A 25,050-nucleotide genomic window follows, 5' to 3' on the forward strand; every position below is an offset into this window, starting at 1 on the left:
CTTTATGGCAATAAGAGCCCCACTGAAAAGCAACAAATAAGCTTTAGCAGTCACTACACACATCAACCCATTTGATGTTGAGTTCCATGCCCTTACAGTTTATCCAGGTGGGTTCTCTATTCATCCAAGTCTGAGAGTTAACAGTGGGAATCAGCAAGTGAGTTCCCCTTCCAAAGGCTTAAAATAAAATTATAGAGACAGGAAATTAACTACTCCATCATGCCAAATGCTTCTTAAATCTATTTTTTTTTTTTTTGGTTATAAAGGTAATTTGGAATGGTCTAATATCCATAAATCATTACTATACTCTATAATTCATTTTAAAAACAATCCTGCCTTTTATAGATTTAATATGCCCAATTTCTATCCTAGTATCTGTCATTTTTGGTACTGTCAGCAATGTAACTATCTCATTTGTCTTTATTTCTCCAAAGCATTCCCCTTGTGTGACTTTCACAGAACACTGATGCCAGACAGTTTTTCTTTGCACAGAAGTTGAAGCCTACAATTTCTATTACATAGACACCAAGGCATAATACTAGGGTACCTCTCTGCACAATTTTAGAAAAAGAAAGTCGATACAAATCCACACAGCAACAGCACAAGCGTGGTGATGACAGGGATTTGGGAAACATTTGCAACTTCTAGTTTTCACTCATAGGATTGCACACATCTGTCTGCAGTGGGGTGGGTAGCATTTGGGGCAGGCCATGGGTGATACATTCTGCAAACCCAGAAAGACATACTCACATCATCAGCCAATGCTGCTGCACCATGGAGAATGGGCACTGGACTCTGCTTCTCATAGTAATGAAGTTTTTCATGAATCTGGAAGAAAATGAAAGTAGTATGAGTTTACCTGCTTGCAAAGCATCACAGATACTTAAACACTGTCACTGCTGTGAACAGAATCAGGTCTGTAAAACAAGTAAATAATATTAAAAAATAAAATTAACCCTTTTCATGTCCCATCATGACCTAAGAAACACAAGCAAGAATGTATTTTAAGGCAACATTAGGCAACTCGAGTTTCTTTAAAAATATCTTGGGCTAGAGATATGGCTCACCAGTTAAGAGTGCACGATGTCCTTTTACAGGGGACTCATGTTCACATCCCAGCACTCACATTAGGCATCTTACCTATAACTCTGGCTCCAACACCTCTACCCACATGGCCCTGGCACACACACGTACCCACATACCCATACATACCCACACATATAGACATAATTAAAATAATATCATCTTTAAAATCTTTAAAAATGCATTGTGGAATAGTAAGTAAACCTTTCTTTGACCACTGTGGGACATTACCATCCTTATTAATGGTTCCTCCTTAGCATTTAAAATCCTTGAGAACTCACGTTAGCCTATCCTTACTTACCTCTGTGCTAGTCCTGCTGAGACTAGATGTCCTGGGGTAGGGTGGAACCCAAGGGGGGATCCCCCTTCTCTGGTGAGAAGGGGAGGGAGCAATGTGGGAAAGAGGCTTGTAAGGCTGAGGCTGGGAGGAGAGGACGGAAGGGGCTGTGATAGGGATGTAAAGTGAATTAAAACATAAATTATTGAAAAGAAGAAAAAGAAAACCATCCTCTGCTGTTTGAAAAAGTGTGTCACCATCCCCTGTTAATTATAGTCAAAGCTAGCCAAACCTTTGTAAGAGTCTGCAAGAGAGATTTTGTTTTGATTAGCCAGACGCTCCTGCTGAGAGCAGATCCTATTACTTTTGGCAATCTGGTATAGCAAGTAGGAAATCAGGGAAAGGCTTGTGACAGTTATGGCATTACCAGAATGAGCAGAGTAATTTTGTTTATTTAATAGCTTAGAGCCTTTAAGTTACTTATCATAAACGGTAAAGAATGTAAAAAATGAAATAATTCTGGGGAAGCTATAAAACTGTGATGTGAAAACAAATAAGCTAGCAGTAGGCTGCTCAGTCACATCCAACTACAGGACACTGACTCGGACTATTACAAACCTTGTCTAGTGTTACTACAGTCAGTTCTCAGACTGCTTCCCTGCTAGAGAAAACGGAGGCTCGCACTTAGGAGGCACATCTTTAACCCCAGCATTTAGTAAGGAATCTGAAGTTCAAGGGCATCTTCAGCTATACCAGGTGTCTGAGGACAACCAGGTGCCCTAAAACTGTTTCAAACAAACGAAGCAAAACAAACAAACAAACAAACAAACAAACACCCATGTTTATTTCTATATGCAACCAATTTTTAAAAGAAAGGTATAGTCATCTTCAACTGAATACATTTCGAAAGTAAATGTTCAGTTCTAGTAAGGGAATCGGGTATTGATGTCTGACGTTAGTGTCAAACATCAAACTGTATACATGGAAGATTAGGAAATAGCTGCAATTGCATCACTGAAACCAAACCCCTCCATGAGTGTACAAGGCCTTTAAACCGGGAGGAGGGGCACGGACAACAGTCACCTGGAAGAGATTAAATAGACTATACCTGTGATCTGTCACCTGGTTCCTAGTTATTAAAAAAAACACTGACTCTTGATCAAGTGATGCTTAGGCAGCCATGTTGGTAAGACTGCATGGTTAGAGTCTGACATTTCTAAACAAGGATGGCACCAATGGACACACTAATGTGGACTTGGATTGGGACTTGCAATGCCTAAATCCTACACAAGGAACTACAGGAAGCCAGGGAATGAGGAGAGCCAGAGAGTAGTAGCCTTAGGCAGAGAAGAGAACACCGATTGGCTGCCCAATGCCAAATGGTCAGCCCTGACAACGTATTAGATGGACTGAGCGAGCAGATTGTACTTATGTTATATTCATGTACTCAGGAACATGCATGCATGCATACACACACACACACACACACACACACACACACACACACACACACTCACACTCACATACACACTACCACCACCACCACCAACAACAACAACAGCAGCAGCAATGATTGAGGAAAAGGAGGCCATCAATTTGTATGAGAGCTAAGAAAGAGGGTACGGGGGAGGATTTAGAAAAAGGAAAAAGGGGGAGATGTTATTAAAATCTTAAAAATTAGAAAATTTGTTTAAAAACATTGGCATTGCCTGTTTAATCATGTTTCTGTTGTGTGGCTGGTGTCCTGCTGCTGGCTCGCGCCTGTACACACAAGACCTCTCTGCCTGCTTTCTTTGGTTTTGCTGTCATTTGCCCCATTTTCTTTCAGAGATAAGGTCTCCCTGTAACCCCAACTGGCTTCAAGCTTGCCGGTCTGCTCTTCGGGTCTCCCAAGCACTGGAATATAGGTGTGGACCACTACCCTGGCTACTTTATTTATTTAAAATACAGATTATGGAGGCAGGGAAATCCTGATAATTAAAAAAAAAAAAATTAGTAGGCTTGGTGAGTCATTTTTCCCCCCAAGCCATAAAGAAAACCTATTACTAACAAATAATGAAAATGTCAAGGGGAAACAAGAAGATAGTAGACAGGAGAGCTTCAGCCCAAACACAACAAAACCATTGGGCAAAAGCAACAGAGACAACTGCATGCTCACCTTTTAAATCTGATGCTGCTAACAGTCTATGTTTGAGCCAAAAAATAAAACTGATGAGAATCTACATCATTATTTTAATGTGATACTTTACTGCTTCACCAAATAAGCACACATTACAACATGAATTCGGCAATATAAATTCTTCAAGAATATTTAAAAGGATTCAATTTTTCCTACTGTCTTTTGAGCAAATACTGCCATACTACACGTTTACTATGCTGTGGAAGTCCTCTATTTAATATTCTCTTTAGAATTTCCACATTCATCCTCTTGAGAAAGACAATTGCTTTCTGGTACTGTCTCCGTTGAACCTACATACCCAGCATTCCTGTTTTTAGTGTGCTGGTTTTATCCTCAACTTGACACACCTAGAACCACCTGAAAAGAGAAAACCTCAATTGAGGAACTTCTCAGATCAGCCTGGCCTGGGCATGTCTGTGAGAGACTGTGTTAAGAGTTGATGTATGTGGCTCTAGCTGCATATGTAGCAGAGGGCGGCCTTATCTGGCATCCGTGGGAGGAAAGGCCCTTGGTCCTGTGAAGGTTCGATGCCCCAGTGTTGGAGAATGCTAGGGCGGTGAGGTGAGAGTGGGTGGGTGGGTGGGGGGAGCACCAATACAGAAGCAGGGGGAAGGGGATAGGAAGGGGGCTTGGGGGAGGGAAAACCAGGAAGGGAGATAACATTTGAAATGTAAATAAATAAATAAATAACTTAAAAAAAAAGAGTTATGTATGGGTGGACCTATTCCTAGGCAGGTAGGGCTGAGCTATATAAAAAACCTAGTTGAGCATGAACCAGAGAGCAAGCTAGCAGTTGCCATTGATTCTTCAGTTCTTGCTTGAGTTCCTGTGGTGCCTTCCTCCAGTGATGGAGTGTCACCTGGATGGAGATGTTGAATTTTCTCCTAAACTGCTGCCGGTCATGGTATACATCACAGGTGAAATGTTCCATCTTTCGGTGTGCTCTGAAAACATCTTCTACACCAATGTTGGTCTCAGATTCACTGGGTCTGATCTATTTTGGAAAGCCATTTCCCATCAAACCTCTCACCATCTAATTTGTTTAGTGTAAATTTTCCGTGTAGAGCCTTCTCTCTCCTCACGAGGGGCAGAAAACAGTATGTCCTAAAGAACAACTTACCTCTCATTCATTCTTAACCTTACTGACTTTTCTTTTACCCTTTTGTGATGGTTTGTATATATATGGTTGGCCCAGGGAGTGGCCCTATTAGAAGGTTTGGCCTTATTGAGTAAGTCTATCACTGTGGGTGTGGGCTTAAGACCCTCACCCTAGCTGCCTGGAAGTCAGTCTTCCACTAGCAGCCTTCAGACGAAGATGTAGAACTCTCAGCTCTGCCTGTACTATGCCTGGCTAGATGCTGCCATGTTCCCACCTGGATGATAATGGACTGAACCTCTGAATCTGTAAGCCAGGCCCAAATATATGTTGTCCTTTATAAGAGTTGCCTTGGTCATGGTGTCTGTTCACAGCAGTAAAACCCTAACTAAGACACCTCTTCTACATGACAATCTCCTCTTGGTGTTATCTTTCACCTTTGACTCCTTCACTTAACCATCATGGAGATTACTATACTGTCACGGAAGCACCTTTTAAATTATTGTACCAGTTCTATTTCCTCCCTCCCTCCCTTCCTTCCTGCCTTCCTTCCTTCCTCCCTCCCTCCCTCCCTCCCTCCCTTTCTTTTTTTTTTTCATTTTTATCCTCTTCCTCTCAACCTTAAGGTTAAATCATATGCACCATAAAATTATTAGCAAACAAAAGATAAACCATAATAAACTGCTTGAATTCTGCTTGTTCATAAAGACAGTGACTGAAACATCTATCCTATGAGGTTTCTGAATCAACCTAAAAATAACATTTGTCAAGAATCTAGGTACCTTTAACCTTTGCACTCAGAAAAATCAGGAAGGCAAGAAGACATGGGGTGCACACACCCTCGGTGACCCTCATTCACTCTGTTTTTGTGATAACCCTTGATGGCCGGCTTCATTCTCTGACATGACCTAAAGCTCTGGATCCCACGGAAAACCAATACTCTGGTAACTGTTAATACTAATACTTCCCTATACACTTTCAGTTCATTTATCTCTCCCAAGTTGGGCATTTTACGGGGCTTCCTACAAAGGCCTCCAAGGTTGGTAATAGACCCTTATGGAAAAAGCTTTAATTAGCTTCTGATCACTGACCCTGTAACCTGACAACCAACTCTGCTGCTTCCACAGTGTAAAAATACCACATTTGGTGGACAAAAACCCATCAAATCCCCAGCCATGGACCCATGGTTACAGAGGCTGTGGTTACAAAGTCTTATAGCAGAATCTTTTCTTCTTACCATTTTGCAGAAGAGGTCCAGTTCTTGTCTCATTTTCCGAGGGGAAGCATTTCCCTTGTCCTCCCACTATTGAGTAGCCACAGCAAATCAACAACTTTTCTGTTTGTCACAGTAACAACTCTCCACCTGTGCCTGGCCTAAATTTCAGGGGAGTGACCCCACACCCATACCTGGATCCCTACACAGGAGCTACAGGGCAGGGTGAAACAGTTAACAGCATGTAATTTACGCTTTAGTTCTGAAGCACTGGTGTATTTATTATACTTTCATTTAAACTTAACAATGTATTAAAAATTATACCTGTCAATACTAAGAAACTATAGGTAGAAATATTGTTGTTTTTATAACAGCTATGCGGAAGCCGTAATAAATCCATTTGCTGTCAAAAATCAAGGCACAGGGGAAAAAAGTGTGCACTTCCCTTAATACTGCTAGCAATACAAAAGTACAATTTACATTGCTAGCAATATTTAATAATAAATTAAGATTATTAAACCATAAGATTAAAAAAGCTTGCAGTTACCTATAATTGCTATTATTGGAGGTATGAAAAGACAAGGCTTACAATTTAATGCAAAATAATTCTAGGTCCCAAAGTAGCAGTTAATTTACCTATTACAGTGCTATCATGAAAGGAAACAAAACCCACTTATTTGCAAGAAAGGAACTTAGTCAAATGTGCATTTCAAGAGTTACTGCATCCCTTCAGCTCATGTGATTCGCCCTGATGGGCACTTGGGCCTGAACCTGATGCTTTTTTTTTTCCAGTTTTGGAGACAGGACCCGAGGCTATAAAGGTGATGGTAAACACTTTCCTCTGCACTACACCTCAGCCACTGAGTTTCTTGAAGCACTGAAAATAATACCTTGTTTAATTTAGAATTAATTATCTTTCAAGTTACAGCAGAGATCCTTATGCTTTTGTCCTTACACTTCTGTATCCCAGAGAGTGTGGGTGCGGTAGTGTTTGCAAGCACAGCTGAGATGCAAAACTTCCACGTTGTTCCAAAAGATGGCGATGATGGCTCCAGCTTTCTAGAGAAATTGCTGGACGCAATGAGCACCCTGCCTCCAGGCAAGGTGTAGGTGTTTGCAATAACTCTATCCAAATGAGTGATCCCTGTCAGGACCATGGCCACAAAACCCTGAAAGATGAAAGTACTAAGACAGGTTTTAGGTTGAAGTTAAAGTATTAAATTGCATCAAACCATCAACCTTATTTTGTAGGGTGAAAACGTGATGATTCTATTTGAAATTGCTTCTTAGAATATTCTATACAGAGGAATTCCCTCAGTTCCCATAAGTAGCCAAGGAATATTTGGGAATCTTTTAATGAAAAATCAAGTTGAATTACACAATCTAGAAGTAGGTAACCTGCTTGATTCTGAAACAGTCCAATATTCATACATATGGCCTCTAGTCTTCTACAATAAACAGAATCCCCCATTTAAACAAAAACAGTTTCATTTATTCTATATTAGAGGCTTAATAGAAAAGCACAAACAAACAGGACTCAACAACTAAGATGAAATGTAACTGCTAATTTCTACAGCTTCATCAACACACTACTGAAACAGGTGTTAGGGTTTTATGTGGGTGCTCGGTGTCCCAGCTTTGATCTGTGTGCTGACCTCAGCACTTTTTAGCACCAATGCAAACATAGTCAGAATATTCTCAAGGACAGCTTTGACCTTTCATTTCCATGAAACAGTCTTGGCAAGTCTGTGGGTCCCAAAACCATACTGTAAGAACTAGGACCACCTCGTAGGACTTCCGAACACACAAACATATCACATTGAAAGGACTTCCGCACACTACTGTCAGTGTGGCTCAGTGCTGATTCCTGACCCTGGGTCAGGACTGAGCACTTTCACCTGATGAACTCAGGATTGTCAGCTGATATTGGTCGAGGACAAAGGGAGCAGAGATGACAGGAAGCAGGGGAGGGGTGCAAATCAACTTACCTGGGGTGATTCACGGCATATATAATTTGGGGTGTTGGGGTAGGAACGCCTAGGATGAGCAAAGATCTTTGGCCGAAGGCTTTGGGTACGAAAAAGAAATGCCTCATTAGTGTGGGGGAATTTCAGGAATCTAAGGTACTAGCTGAATGAATTCTTATCAGGAAAAAAAGAAGTTGAACCTGTAACTAAGGCTACCAGTCATTCTGCATGTAGAGGTGTGTGGGTGAGGGGCTTTGAATTCCCCACACAAGGTAAGAGAAGGGGAAGCCATCCCAATGAAGAGAGCCCCAGAAAGCTATCCAGCCAGTCAATGGTCGACTTTGAGCTTGATTAGCACTTTCCCTACACCTAATGTGAGCTTTTTTACAAGTCACATTCTGCCTGAAACCACAAGTCCAGGTATGCAAAGTGTCATCTCACAATCAGGTGCTGCCTTTCTATAAAGCCATGATTCTGGGCACCTGAGAAGAGATGACAGGCAACTTTCAAACCTACAAGTTCCCTCACATGAGACACATAACATAACAGGCTTGAGCACCTCATCAGACTCATTTACTCAATTTCCCAAACCCCTGGAGTTCTGCCTCCCTCCCATGCCTATCCTTCCACCCCCCTGCAGCAACTGGGAAGACTCCAGAAGTTTCTGAGAGCCTCAGACCTCATGGCATCAGCCCAGAACTATCTTCAAACTGCCCTTCCTTTCAAACATCTGTGTGAGGTGTTCAACGACATCTTTTAACTTTCACATCTGTCTCACGGTCGGATGTGCTATTCGTATCTGCTTTAAGAACATGAAATATCATCTGCTCACCCGTAGGATATTTCAGTGCACATACATATTAAAGAAAAACAGCACTGGAGTCTCCTTGTTTTACACATATCACAACTAACCCTTCCTTTCTATTCCTAGCTATGGAACATTTTACAGTGTGAACATTTTTTTAATTGGATATTTTATTTACATTTCAAATGTTTTCCCCTTTCTAGGTCTCCTCTTTGGAAACCCCTATCCCATCCCCCTTCCCCTGTTCCCCCACCCACCCACTCCCATCTTCCTGCCCTGGCATTCCCCTACACTGGGGCATCGAACACCCTCAGGCCCAAGGGCCACTCCTCCCACTGATGCCAACAAGGCTGTGAGTCCTTCTGTGTGTACTCTTTGGTTGGTGGTCCAGGCCCCAGGAGCTCGGGGGGGTCTGGCCTGTTGATATTGTTGCTCCCCCCATGGGGCTACAAATCCCCTCAGCTCCTTCAGGGACCCTTAGCTCAGTCCAAAGGTTGGCTGTGAGCAACCACCTCTGTATTTGTCAGGCTCTGGCAGAGCCTCTCAGGAGACTGCCATTTCAGGCTCCTGTCAGCAAGCACTTCCCAGCATTCACAATAGAGCACAGGTTTCCATATACAGCTGACTGTATATGGAAAGGCTAATATCCACTTATCAGTGAGTGAACATTTTAATGCAAAACTACAAGTTACTATTAAACTAGAGGTTTTGCAGGAATGAATAATCAGGTGTACCTAAAGAAGAAATCCACCTTCTAATAGCTCTCTGTATTTCCCTAGTAACAGACCAAGGAAACCTACAATCAAATTTACTGCTTTTATCTTAAACCAAAACAAAATTTTCTCTTACCTGGAAAACTATACATACTAGACCTTGAAAGTATTAGTTGAAAATTTGTCCAAGTGTTATTTTATTCATTTTTAAAGATGTATTTCCTTTTCATGTGTCTGTACACATACATGCATATATCTTTGGAAGCCAGAAGAGGGTATCAGAGTTACAGGCAGTTCTAAGCTGCCTGACACAGGGGCTGGGACTTGAACTGTGTTCCTCTGGAAAGAGCACTAAGTGATAACCACTGAGCTACCTCTTTACTCCTCTATTTCATTTTTTGTTGTGTGTCATTTGACAATTTCACTCATGCATAATGCATTTTGATTACTCTCACTTCCCACACTCTTGAACTGCCACAACCACCTTCATCCTCTCTCCTCCCTACAAGATTCTGTCCCGGATTCATGTCCTTTGTTTTGTGACCCACTGAGTTTAATCAAGGCTGTCTGTGTGACACGGGTTTGCACCTGTCCATTGGAGCCTGGTGGCCCCATGAGTTGGTTCACAAGTGAAAACAATGTTAGCCCCTCCCCTAGAAACCATCAGTAACCAATGGTTCTTGCAGGAAGCTTTGGGCCCCAAAGATTCCCTCCCCCAGTCTGACAGGCCCAGTCAAGCCCAGTCAGGCAAAGGCAAGCAGCCACAGCTGCTTGTGAGGTCATGACTGTTGGCTGTGACATGCACAGGACACAGTCCTGCTTCCTATCTTCTGGTTCTTACATTCTCCTTCTGTCCCCTCTTCTGTGGTGTTCCCTGAGCCTTACGGGGTGCATAAATGTCTGCTATGACCGCCATCACTTATTCTCAGTAATATCTCAAGTATCTCTCTGTTCATGACTGCTTATTACACAGGAAACAGCTTTGATTATGGTTGAGAGTAGCATATCTATGGGCTTACACACAAGTATTTAGAAAGAAGTGTTGGCACCCTGATAGTTTAGCTATACAATCATAGTGAGCTCTCGGCCTACGACTTCCTCATCTATGTTCTGTTTGTTTGCTTTCCTGGGCATTTTTAAAATACAGTAAGATGAAACAAAAACTAACATACCAGAATTGGACAAAACAAACAGACAGAAGGAAAAGTGCCCAATGGCACTCTGATTCTGTGGCCCGAGAATCAGAGACCCAGTGATTCGCACACTCAGGAATCCCATAAGAACAAGAAACTGGAAGCCGTAGTGTCTATGCAGAGGACCTGGTGCAGACCCATGCAGGCCCTATGCATACATACTGCTTAGGTCTCGGTGAGTTCAAGAGAGTTCCTTATGGTAATTTAGAGGGTCTTGTTTTCTGAGTGTCCTCCATCCCCTCTGGCTCCTATACTCTTTCTGCCTCCTCTTCTGCAGGGTTCCCTGAGCCCTGAGGGAAGGATTTGATGGAGACATCCAGTTTAGATCTGAGTGTTCCAAATTAACAAACTCTGCATATTGTCTGGCTGTGTGTGTCTGTATTGGTTCCCACCGGCCACAGGACGAAGCTTCTCTGATGAAGGCTGAGCAAGGCCCTCATCTGTGAGCGCAACACAATGTCCTCCTGTCCTAAATGTCCTACACCTCCAGGGCTGTAATGCTGAGTCCTGGCCAACAAGTCTCAGTTAAAATTTTTAGCTCTTCATTTTAAAAACTGTCTTTAAAACTCTACAGATGTGTCGATAATGTACTGTTTCATTTTGCTCAAATATCTTTATGCAAATAGCACCAACTGTTAAGCTATTTCCTGGGACTTCAACTCTTTAAGATCTTATGTCTTGAAAATCATGTATTTTTCACTACTGCTTAATAGTTCACTCTATAGAAAACCTAAATTGTTGTTTACCTGTCAGTGGATACCTAGAATTATTTCTGGATTTTTGTTGTTAAAATTTCTGGGGCTAAAAACATTCTTGGAGACACTAGAGAGACGGCTCAGTGGTAAAAGTCCTTGCTGTGCATACATTAGGACTCAACTCCACAGGACCCATATATATAAACAACTAGGTACAGTTGTATATGTGCCTGTAACCCAGAGCTGTAAAAGGTGGAGACAGGATATCCCTCTGGCTTGCTGACTAACAATCTAGCTCCTTGGTTTAGTGAGTAACCCTGCCTCGAGGGAATAACGCAGAGAGCAATAGAATAAGATACCTAAGGATCCTCCTCTGGCTTTTCTGTTTCTTTCTCTCTCTCTTTCTCTCTCTCTCTCTCTTTCTCTTTCTTTTGAGAAGTGCTGAGACTTAAACCTAGCACCTCACACATCCTAGGCCAGTGCTCCCCTCCTCAGCTGTATCAGTGGCCTCATTCTTTGCCACAAGGATAAACTGACTTCACAGCATCCTTCCTTATCCCTCCTTCTGTCTGGTGTCATCTACAGGCCTGTAACCAGCAGTGCCTCTGCTCCCACCCCTCCCCCGATCTCCTCCTGTGCTGACAGTATACTGCCTTCATTATTTCAACTTTATGATAAATCCAGACGGAACACCTGTTTCAGATCAGCACCTGACCACCGGCTCTTGGCTCAGCTTTGCTGCCTATGCAAACTGAAGCCACACTTGGCAAAGAGGCCTTAATGTTGAGTCTTCCTGTCCTCTATGCACTTGTGTCTCGATGAAGTGTCATAATTTCTCATGCATGGGTGTTTAATATTCTCTATCACAGTTACACTTATATTTTCTACTGCTACTATAAACAGCCCAGTTTTGTTTGTTTGTTTTTCGAGACAGGGTTTCTCTGTGTATCCCTAGCTGTCCTGGAACTCACTCTGTAGACCAGGCTGGCCTCGAACTCAGAAATCCGCCTGCCTCTGCCTCCCAAGTGCTGGGATTAAAGGCGTGCGCCACCACTGCCCAGCTAGTTTTCATTTTTTATTTCAAATTTTCATTTTCTATTGGTTATATATATATGTAGATATACAAACAATATTTTACATAGACCTGCTGCAGTCTGCTACCTGCTCAGCTTGCTATTAATCTAACCTGAAAATTCTCTTCAGAAACAGTTGTATCGCCCATGAATTGTGACAGTTCTGTTTCTTCCTTTGCAGCTTCTATTCACTTCCCTTCAGCTTACCAGGCAGATGCGGTTCTTACTACAGTAAGGTGAAAATGCACCACTACACGTGCCTGTGAAAATACTATATCATGAAGGCTCTGGCCCAAGCAATGGCTTAATCCCTTGAGAATTTGAAATATGGAGGCCTCGTTGAGAGATGGCAAACGGCAGGTGATGGGTACAGCTGGAGGAAAGAAGTCCCTGAGAACGTGCCCATGTGTGCTTCACCTGACCCTGGGCAGTATCATTCTTGTCTCTGGTTGCTGTTCCCTTAGATGTGAACAACCTGCTCCACACTCACCCCTGGCACCATGTTCTGTCCACATGCACGGGTCCAACCATTCAAGCCCTCTAAAACTGCAAGCCAAAAATAAGCCTTTCCTCTCTCAGTTGCCCAAGTATTTTAGTCACAGTTATTCAGAAATAATATCTGGTTTTCAAAACAATACTTGTCATTTTCACTCTCAATGATAATTATTCTGGATTTTATTTGATATCTATAAAGTTTTCTTCTGTTAGTCCTTCCTACTCACTAACAGGATTTTTCATTAAAAAATGAAACCTATATTAACCTCTACTTCCCAGTATCTATCAAAACAATCACACATAATAATTACACCTTTCCTATTAGCAGTCACAGTATGTGTTAACTTTCCACTACTGCAATTAAATAAATTAAGATAGTTAATTTATAAATCTTATTAGGAAAAAACCTCATTTAGGTTCATGGTTTCAAAGCTGCAGTCCATGAGTGGGCCTGTTGCTCTGGGCTTGTGCTCTGATGGCACACAGCTAGGAACACGTGGCAGACTGAAACCCCTCGTATCAGAGAAGCGAGGGAAAGAAAGAGGGGAAGAAAGCAGGCCTCACATGCTCCATGAGAACAGCCCTCCCCAGCAATGACCTGCGACCATCACTTAAAGGTTTCAATACCTCCCAACAGTGTTAAGGAACCAGTCTTTGCACAAGGGCTTGGGTGTGGCATTTAACTTTGCCATGGCAGATATTACACGTAGTTGGCTGCTTTCTTTTTTCCTTGCTAATGCTTCTTCTTTTCTTATGACTTAAAATAGACCTATAGTTTTCCTTCATCAGACTAGATATTGTTTTATTTTAGGGTTATACCAAGTCATGTATAACAAGAGGGACTATTCTATTTTCTGGAATAATTTGAAAAATAAAATTGAATGACTACTTTAATATTTAGGCAAGTGTACACAGGAAAGCCACATGGTAATTTATCCAATTTATTTTTTCTAGTTTAGGGAGATTTTACTTTATTTTACTTTATTTTATTATTTTCCTCTCAAAGTTTCACATGGTGTTTTTCTAGAATCTTTTCTTATTTTATTTTTGAGATTATAATACAATTTTATTAGTTCCCCTTCCCTTTCCTCCCTCCAAACTTTCCCATATATCACCCCATTGCTCTCTTTCAAACTCAGGGCCTCTTTTTCATTAATTATTCTACACGTATATATGTATATAGTATACATAACCTGTTTGATCTGTACAGTGTTACTTGTATATTTTCAGTGCTGACCTTTGGTGTAGGATAACCAATTGCTGTGCTCTTCCCTGGGGAAGGCTTCTCCCACTCTCAGCCTTCCTTAGTTGTCTGAAGCTCTTCCTGTAGGGCTGAGTCCTCAATGGCGTTCCCCCATCCACACTGGTATGTCTAATGCTGTTCTTGTTCAGCTCATATTTAGGCAGTCATGCTGGTAAGAGTTTATGATGTAGCTTCTGACATTGCCAAGTCTCACAGCCACTAGCTCTTAAAATCTTCCCACTCCCTCTTTTGCACTGTTCCCTGAGCCTTAAGTGTGAGTGTTTTGTATCCTTTGGGACTGGGCTCGACAACTCTACATTTTGATTGGTTGGGTTTTGTAATGCTCTTCTCCAGCTGTTGCAAGAGATGTTTCTTAACAAAGGGTAAAGACTACATTTATCTGTGATATAGGTACAAACATTTATAATGTAGTCAGGGATTATGCTAGTTTAGTAAAGTGGGAGCTGTAAGTCTTCCTCAAGATCCATGACTTCACTAGCAGTAGGCAGTTGTGTAGGCTGGCAGCACCAAACGTGACTTCCCTCTTGATGAGTGGAGCCTTAATTACAGCTAGAGCTTAATTACAGCTAGAGAGCTGTTGGTTACGGACAAGGTATGTGTGCCACTATTACACCCCTAGAGTTATTGTGACACATTGGTTATTGTGGCTCATAGGCATCATAGTGGGAGGACTATTGATTGCTTTCTTCCTTTGGCAGTTTCCATGGTGAGCTCCGGTACCAAAGAACAGAGTCCTCCTAAAGGAAGAGGCATTCAAGTTAGTTCCAGCTCAGGGGCCTCTGGATGTGTGTCGTAAGTACATGTTATCTTCAGCAATAAGGACTTACCTTCCACTTCTAAGGGGCAACCAAGAACAATAGCCTGCAATGTTTTGGGAATTTCTTTGACAGCCATGACCAATGACTAAAAGAGGGCTTCTGATGCCTCGTATTGCAAGTTTTGTGAGGTGATTCTTTTGGCTCTTGGACAGAGCAATGTCATCCAAGACGAGAAATTTTCATTTAATATATAGGTATATGTATATTTATTTATTCACAGACATATTTGTACTATAGATTTTTGGAGAGATAGTTAGTAGTATGAGTCCTTATGACTTTTTCCAAACATCCTTATCTTGCCTCCTCCCTCTTCTATTTTTATCTTCTCTATCCCTAACTAGAGCCCCGGGTTTTCCCCATTTCCTAAGTCAGATCATGTGTGCCCTGCTACTCCTGTCTCTCTTGCTCCCCACACCCCACCGCAGCAATGCTCCTTTTGTACTTTCCTGGTTTGTACACTTACTCCAGGAGTAGATCTGGCTCTGAATTTCTGTTTGTCCTCATCAATTCTGTAGGTTTTAATTTTCTAGAAATTCTCATGTGCTACTTAGACATCTGGTGTTTTCAAATCAGTTTCCCTTGGGCTGTTCACAATATTTGGTAACGACTTTTAATGCCTAACTCTGACACTCTTTTAATGCCTTTTCCTTCTCAAAACTGTTCCCATCTTCTTTTCCTTTCCCTTCAAACAATCCAGGCGGAAGAAGGCACATTTCAGCAATCCTTTGGTGGAGTGGACTGTCCTTCATTGGGTCTCTTATTTTCTACATCATCAATTCCTGCCTCACCCCAGGCAGTTCTTCCTTCCTACAGGTGAGTATTCTGCTGTCCTTTTGAAATCTCTTAAGATGAATGTTTTGCTTATTGCCTTAAAAAAAAATATTCATTTAATTTAATATCAATATTTAAATAATTGAAATTTGGTTTAATTAACATTTAATGTTAAAGTTCAATATTTTTAATATTTATTTAATATTTATTACTAAGTATCAATAATTATATAATAATTATATTTGATATAATAACATATAGATATAGCTATATAACATTAACTAATCTAGTATCTTTATTGTTTCTCCCTTTTACTTATAGATTTCTGTGAGATGCACAGACAAGTCTCCCACACAGTAAAATAACAGCTATATAATAACTATACATTCTGAGTTTATAGATTTGATTTATATAACTTCAGCCACTTCACAATGGTTCCGAAGGGTAAAGTAAATTTTCTGAATTCCCCAAGTGGGATATGAAAAGATGGCTTCGAGTTTAAAAGCACTTGATGCTCTTACAGAGGAGCTGGGTGGGTTCCCAATACTCACGTCAAGCAGTGAGCAACTGTCTGCAACTCTAGGTCTAGGAATCTGACCCCCTCTTTTGGCCCCCATAGTCAGCAATATGCCCATGGTATATGTACATACACTCAGGCACACACATATACACAGAAAGTAGAAAAAAATGTAATTCTAGAAATGTCACTTATATACTAATGGCCAAATTAGAAAGTGTCTACTAGCATTAAGTATTGAGCCTCACCAGCACCAGACAGATAGAAAACAGGAAAACAAATCTGTAGCCTGTTACTTGAAGTTTATATTTGGTGGAGGGAGTGGAATTTGGGAAATAATCACAACTAACTGTAGTAGCTCGAACTTGTTTTCTAATCAATTTTCTAAAAGCAGATAAATTAATGACAGCCAGAGTTGAAAAGTAAGGTAATTTTCTACATGTCTTTTCTACTTTCCTTTTATTTTTAACCATAGGGTTCTCTGCTGTGGGAAAAGCCTGTTTTCCTTATGGTCTTATATTTTAATAGCTGGAGAAAGATTGCTGGTTAGACTCCGTGGCAAAACAGAAACAAGGCCAAACCATAGAAATGAGGACATTGCAAGTGAACCCAGAGATGTTCAGAAGGGAAACCATGTTATCTCACTGGAAAGAGAAACTATAATTTACTCTTCTCTACAAATACACGGATTCACCTTTCTCTTTCTTGCTTATACGTGTGCGCCTGAGTGTCTATGTTATGGAGGGGTCAGAAGGGGCACAGATCCTCTGAAACAAATACTTACAAATGGTTGTGAGCTGTCAAGCAGGCACTGTGAACCTAGCTCAGGTCCTCTTCAAAAACAGCTAGTGCTCTAAACTGCTGAGACATCTCATGTAAGGTCCACATTTGAAATTGGACATTTCAAGCACACCGCTATTTAAAATCTGGCAAGGGAAGCACTCTACAGCATCGTCAGTTAAATCACTTGTAACTGAGCCACACCTCCTGCATTAATCTTGATTATAATATCAAGTGCTTGCATGGTACCTCTATAGTTTTACACTGGCTTTGCAACCCTCATTCTAAACAGCAGACTTCACACACTTTCCCTTTCTTGCCTGTCTTTCTTTTGGGAGCAAATAATGAGCGTGGCTGGTCTCTAAGAATCAGACAATTACAAAACCAAAGCTATGCCAAAGGGAGCAGCCATAGCTAGGCCACAACACAAGATCCTATGCTAAGGTCTTTGCAAGCCCCCAAAGCTGCCAATTCTCAAATGATGCAATGTACTTTCATTGGCCTACAGAGAGGATGATGTCACAGACTCTGGCAACCCACTTGCATGAAGCTGCAAGATGCCAAATCAAGCTGTCCTGTGAATTTCCAAAGTATGGCTTCCTCCAAATGCCTATGAGGACTGTACCATGCTGTGGTTTTTAAATTTTAGTAGAAATAATTTGTGACTTAGAAATAGGCACTGGTGAATTTTATGCAACAGTGTCCAAACCATACCTAAGTGGATCCCCTTCGATCCTCTGCACGTTTTTACTCAGGAAAGCTCAGCGGCTCCACAGGGCACATGCCCTGTCCCAGACACACACGTATTAAATGTCTGCCTCTGCCAAAGCCGCTACTGTGGAGGTATCCAGGTTTTACTCCACAGGCTCACAGGGCAAGTATACCGTGCATCTGGAATAGGTGGCAGCAGAAAGTTCACTGTGTAACTAAGATGAATAATACTTTTCATCAACCTCCAAAGAATAAAAATAAAGCTCATACCATTAAGGAACTCAATATTAAAAACACTTTGGGTTATAAAAATTATACCAGTTATGCTACTGATCACTCCACATATATCCAATTATATGACTGCCAAAACGTGAGTCAGGCTAGCAATAAATTAATTTTAATTTTATATTTTCTTTTAATCAATGCCAACTTTAATATTTGGTTCAATAGGTGTTTATTCTGTTGAATGAATGAATATGGTACCTTCCAATGACTATTAATAATTCTAATACCGACCCATACTAGGTGCTACTGTGTTAAGGCTTGATGTGGCTGACCTTTTTGACCTTCACAGCTATCCTCAAAAAAATTACTATTCCCATATTGGCTATCTATGTTTTATAGGTTTGATTTAGATTAAATAAAATTTTTGAATAAAATAAAAGCCAACACAGGACAAAAGGATGGCAAAGGTTTCCTTAGAAGACCATGAGATGAGGATAAACATTTAAATGAGAATCCAAATGAGGTGGGCAGGGATGCTGGTGATACAGGATGAAAGATGTTTACATTAGAAGGTGGGTAGGAGGGAACATATACATGAAGAAAGAAACAAAAAGATCCACTATTATAATTTTCTCTCTACCAAGTTCTAGAAGTCTTAGACTAAACTATAGGGAGAAAATCTGTATGTATATAAATATATACATATAGATATATATATGTATATATATATATATATACACATATATACATAGAGAAAGAGATGGATAGATGATTTCTTGATTAATAAATAAGAAGGTAGATAAGATTAATAGGTGATATATAGATAGAAGACAGATGATGATAGATGATTGATGATGATGGGAAATATACTGGTCAATGACACACAGATAATAGGTAGAAAGAATAATGTAAAGGAAAGAAAACTGCCATGTTAATTAAAGAAAATACAGATAAAGTAATGCAAGCTCTGGATAAAACCATCAAATGGAGGGTCTAAATAAAGTTTGTAATTCTTCTCCCATACAATACATCCCAACTTGAGTTTCCCCTCTCTCCACTTCTCCCAGTACCCCCATCTCCAACCTGCCCTCTTCCCCAGATCCACTCCTCTTCCACTTCCCTTCAGAAAAGAGCAGCCTCCCAGGGATATCAACCGAATATGGCATAACAAGATATAATAAGACTAGGCACAAACGCTCGGATCAGGGCTTGGTGAAGCAAGCTACTAGAAGGAAAAGGGTCAGAATAGCAGAATGTATTTCAATGCACAAATGACAAACAGCTAAAAATTAAATTTTTAGTACCTGTGAAAACTTGTTACCAGTAATATGTAAAATCTGTAAAAGAAAATTATAAAGTATTTCTAAAAAAAAAATTCAAAACTTGAGAGTAGAGTTAATGTTATAAACATACCTACTGTATCCAAATGAACTATGTCTCCCATGAAACTAATGTATTCTCGTTTACAGGGCATTGTGATATTAACGTAATGCAGACAACACAAAGAATAAATGATCCAGAAGCAGAACCCTGTGAATACAGACAGTGGATTAATGAACAAGCTAGTGCTACAGAGATGTCAGCATGGATGCTCACCACCCCATAAATGATACTGTATCAACTGAATAGCCTTTTAGGAAAAACAAGCATACATCAACAAAATATGCATCGCTACCTCATATCATAAACAAAAATCAGATAAAGGTAGAGTACATATCTACATCTGAGCAAGGGCTGGTGGCACAGATCTATAATTCCAGCTACCCAGGAGGCTGAGGGGAGAGAATCACAAGTTCAAGTCTATCCTGGGCTACTTTGTGACTCAGTCTCAAGATTTTATTAAAAAAAAAATTAAATCAGGGTTGAAGCGCTGTGTGGAGTCCCATGTGTGGAGTCCCGAGTTCAATCCCTAGTACCGCAAGTATATGTGTGCTGTGCACACATGTGTGTGCCTGAGTCTGTGTTTGCATAAGTAAAACAATTCCTTGAGCACTTAATTACTTTGGTGACCTTAAAGTTCACAGGGGAACAAAAGCATCAGTTATAAAAAAAGGCAAAGTTGAATAAACTCTACAGTGAGAACTTAGTCCATCAAGACCTCATTTAAAAAACAAAGGTCACAGAAGGGCCAAGGGTGGATATAACTCCATTACAGCCCACTCCACTAGCCCAGGCAAGACCTGGGTGTGACCCTCAGCACCATCCAAAATGGGGGAGGGTGGGTAACCAATTGGGTAGAAGACAAATAAAACAAAATATTGGTATAAAATCGAGCATTATTAAAGCACGTACAAGGAATTCTTACAAGTTAGTAAGAGGAAAGGCAATTTAAACGTGCAGAAGAATTGAACAAGTGCTTCAGTAAATAGAACATCCAAATTGTCAATAAATAATGAAAAGTTCACAACCTACTGGTCATCTGGGTTTCCAAATTTAAGCCAAAGAAGTATTGCTACAGTCACTGAAAGTGGACTCAAACACAAGAGCAGAAACAGACCCTGCTTTCCGCAGACCTTGCATATGTGTGAGACAGCATGAAGAGTAAGATGCTACTTGTGAGAAGAGAACTGAGGCACAATTCTAAACAGATATTGTTACCTAGCAGAGCCATTCCTAACTACATTCCAGTAAGACCTTACTATCTATACAAGCAGTTGAAAGAAATCGACTCCCCTAGTTTACACACAACAGAAGCAAAGGCATGTGTACATATACATCATCATTTTCAGAAAGCATGAGAAAGCAGAGCCAGGGATATAAGTAAATACCCAGCATGCCCAAGATTGAGGCTCAATCCTGAGCACCAAAGGAATGAATGGCTGAATGATCAACATCAAAACTTCTAAGGGTTCAGCACACTATGCTTAAGTATAATCCAAGAAAAAACAGAAACCTAAGATGTTGCATATATACATTTAAGACACTCCCAGGGAGCAGATCCTGTACTCCAGTTCCCCACCCATCCTCACAACATCCAGAAAAAGCTTAACCCCCAGGAGCTCTGACATACCCCAGATCACAGGGAAGGCCCTAACACCCACCCCAGTACCAGGCTTAACTTCAATCACAATGTAGGCACTCCCTCCCAGCCAGAGACACCATTCTTCTTGATCACACCTGCACCTGGGAACAGATCTTGTGCTAAAGCCCCACTCCCTGGCCACCCCACCCACACCCAGAGACAGCTTGACCCTAAGGAGCTCTGACATAGACAGGCTCATAGAACAGGCTCTCCAGAACCCTTCCCATACCCAGAGTCAGCCTGACCCAAGAAGCCCCCCCCCCCCCCAAAAAAAAAAAACAGGCTCACAGGAGGGACAGGCTCCATTCAGAAACAGCAAGGCCAGTTAACACCAGAGATAACCAGATGGCCAGAGGCAAGTTCAAGAACATAAGCAACAGAAACCAATGTTACTTGGCAACATCAGAACCCAGTTCTCCCACCACAGCAAGCCCTGGAAACCCCCAAACACCTGAATAGCAGGATTGAGATCTAAAATCCTATTTTATGAAGATGATAGAGGACTTTAAGAAGGACCTAAATAACTCCCTTAGAGAAATACAGGGGAACACAGGTAAACAGGTAGAAGCCCTTAAAAAGGAAACACATAAATCTCTTAAAGAAATACAGAAAAACACAATCAAACAGGTAAAGAAATTGAACAAAACAAACCAGGATCGAAAAATGTAAATAGAAACAATAGAGAAATCACAAAGGCAGACAACCCTGGAAATGGAAAACCTAGGAAAGAGAGCAGGAGTCAGAGGTAAGCATCACCAACAGACTACAAGAGACAGTGAGGAAAACCTCAGGCATAGAAGATACCATAGAAGTCATCAACAGTCAAAGAAAATACAAACAAACAAACAAACCGCTCCTGACTCAAAACATTCAAGTAATCCAGGACACAATGAAAAAACCAACCCTAAGAATAACAGGTATGGAAGAAATCGAAGATTCCCAACTCAAAGGGATAGTAAACATCTTCAACAAAATTACAGAAAAAAACTTCTCCAACATGGAGAAAGACATGGCCATAAACTTACGAGAAGCCTATAGAACACCAAATACATTGGAACAGAAAAGAAATTCCTCCCATCATATAATAATTAAAACACCAAATGAACAGAACAAACAAAGAATATTAAAAACAGTAAGGCAAAAAGGTCAAGTGACATATAAAGGCAGACCTAACAGAATTACACCACATATCTCAACAGAGAGTCTAAAATCCATAAGATCTTGGGCAGATGTCATAAAGACCTTAAGAGAACAAAATTGCCAGACCATGGTACTATACCCAGAAAAACTCTCAATTACCAGAGATGAAGAAACCAATATATTCCACGACAAAACCAAATTTAAACAGTATCCTTCCACTGATCCAGCCCTACAGAGGATAATAGAAGGAAAACTCCAGCACAAGAAGAGAATCTACACCCTAGAAATACACCCTAGAAAAAGCAAGAAAGTAATCTTCTCACAACAAACCCAAAAGAAGAGAACCACACAAATAATTTCACCTTTAGCAACAAAAATAACAGGAAGCAACAATCATTGGTCCTTAATATTTATCAACATCAATGGATTCAATTCCCCAATTTAAAAAAAAAAAACAAAAACATAGGTTAACAGACTCGATACGTAAACAGGACCTAGCATTTTGCTGAATACAGGAAATACACTTTAGTGACAACAACAGATACTACCTCAGAGTAAAAGGCTGGAAAAAAATATTCTAAGCAAATGGTCCCAAGAAACAAGCTGGAGTAGCCATTCTAACATCCAATAAAGTAAACTTTTAAACTAAAGTTATCATAAAAAGATGGGGAAGGATACTACATACTCGCCAAAGGAAAAATTCACCAAGATGAACTTTAAATTCTGAACATTTATGATCCAAATGTAACATTTGTAAAATGCGCTCAAAGCGCATAGTAAACCTCACAGAATAATAGTGGGGATTTCAACACCCCACTCTCATCAATGGGCAGATCATGGAAACAGAAACGAAACAGAGACACAGTATAATTAACAGAAGTTTTGAGCCAAATGGATTTAATAGATATCTATAGAACATTTCACAATAAAACAAAAGAATATACCACGTTCTCAGCATCTCAGGGTAGCTTCTCAAAAAATGACCATATGATCAGACACAAAATAGGCCTCAACAGATACAAGAAGATTAAAATACTCACATGTATTCTATTGGACCATAATGGACTAAGGCTGCTCTTTAATAACAACAAAAACAACAGAAACTCCACATGCACATGGAAGCTGAACAACCCTCTACTCAATAATAACTTGGTCAGGGAAGAAATAAAAAAGAAATTAAAGACTTTTTAGAAGTTAATAAAAATGAAGGCACCACATAGCCAAACTTATGGGACTCAGTGAAAGCAGTGCTAAGAGGAAAACTTATAGCTTTATAGCTCGGAGTGCCTCCATTAAAAAAAAAAAAAAAAAAAAAAAAAAAAAAAAAAACTGAAAAGAGCACACACTAGCAGCTTAACAGCACATCTGAAAGCTCTAGAACAAAAAGAAGCAAATACACCCAAGAGGAGTAGATGGCAGGAAGTAATTAAACTGAGGGCTGAAATCAACCAAGCAGGAGCAAAGAGAACTATACGAAGAATCAACAAAAGCAGGAGCTGGTTCTTTAAGAAAAATCAACAAGATGGATAATCCCTTTGCCAAACTAACTAGAGGACACAGAGACAGTATCCAAATTAACAAAATTAGAAGTGACAATGGAGACAGAACAACAAAAACAGAGGAAATTAAAAAAGTCATCAGATCCTATTACAAAAGCCCATACTCAACAAAACTGGAAAATCTAGATAAAATGGATTATTTTCTAAACAGATAACAGGTACCAAAGTTAAATCAGGATCACATAAACCATTGAAACAGTCACCTAAGGAAATAAAAGTAGTCATTAAAAGTCTCCAAAAAAAAAAAAAAAAAGCAAGCCCAGGGCCAGATTGTTTTAGTGCAGAATTATATCAGACCTTCAAAGAAGACCTAATACCAATAATTCTCAAAAAAATCCCACAAAATAGAAATAGAATAGGCTTCATCGCAGGAGGAGTCAAGATATCACTATTTTCTAATGATATAATAGTATATATTAGCGACCCCAGAAACTCCACCAGAGAACTGCAGCTGACAACTTCAACAAACTGGCTGGATATAAAATTAACTCAAACAAATCAGTACCTTTCCTCTACTCAAAGAATAAACAGATTGACAAAGAAATTAGGGAAACAACACCCTTCACAACATTCACAAATAATATAAAATATCTCGGTGTAACTCCAACCAAGTAAGTGAAGGATCTGTATGACAAGAACTTCAAGTCTCTGAAGAAAGAAATCAAAGACCTCAGAAAATGGAAAGATCTCCCATGCTGGTGGAACAGCAGGGATAACATAGAAAAATGGCCATCTTACCAAAAGCAATCTACAGATTCAATTTAATCCCCATCAGAATTCCAAGTCAATTCTTCACAGAAATTGAAAGGGCAATTCTCAGATTTATCTGGAATAATGAGAGAAACCCAGGATAGCAAAAACTACTCTAAATAATAAAACAACTTCTGGGGAAATCACCATTCCTTACCTCAAGCTGTACTATAGAGCAATAGTGATTAAAAACAGCACAGTATTCGTACAGAGACAGACAGGTAGATCAATGGAGTACAACAGAAGACCCCAAAATAAACCCACACACTTGATCTTTGACAAAGCCAAAACCATCAAGAGGAAAGAGGAAAGCCTTTTTCAACAAATGGTGCTGGTTCAGGTGGCAATCAGCATGTAGACAAATGCAAACTGATCTATTCTTACCTCCTTGTACAAAGTTCAAGTCCAAGTGGATCAAGGACCCCCACATGAAACCAGATACACTGAATCTAATAGAAGAAAAAGTGGGAAAGAGCCTCAAACACACCAGCACAGAGGAAAACTTCCTGAACAGAATACCAATGGTTCAAGCTCTAAGATCAACAATTGACAAATGGGACCTCACAAAATTGAAAAGCTTCTGTAAGGCAAAGGACAACAGCAATAGGACAAAACGGCAGCCTACAGATTGGAGAAAGACCTTTAAAAACCCTACATCTGATAGAGGTCTAATATCCAAAATATATTAAGACCCCAAGATGTTA

The 25,050-nt window shown here is 40.3% G+C and overlaps 1 protein-coding gene across 2 annotated transcripts in view; it reads right to left on the reverse strand.

Moving 5' to 3' along the window:
• Mpp7 (MAGUK p55 scaffold protein 7) overlaps nt 1-25,050 on the reverse strand; it is a 223,632-nt gene that overhangs the window by 86,129 nt on the left and 112,453 nt on the right. For both annotated transcript variants that reach the window (XM_034510726.2, XM_076939672.1), the window contains exon 4: nt 751-828. In XM_034510726.2, the coding sequence (XP_034366617.1) occupies nt 751-828 (78 nt within the window). The remainder of the gene's footprint in view (nt 1-750; nt 829-25,050) is intronic.

This window comes from Arvicanthis niloticus, chromosome 8 (assembly GCF_011762505.2).
Source record: "Arvicanthis niloticus isolate mArvNil1 chromosome 8, mArvNil1.pat.X, whole genome shotgun sequence".
NCBI classification, from domain to species: Eukaryota; Metazoa; Chordata; class Mammalia; order Rodentia; family Muridae; genus Arvicanthis; species Arvicanthis niloticus.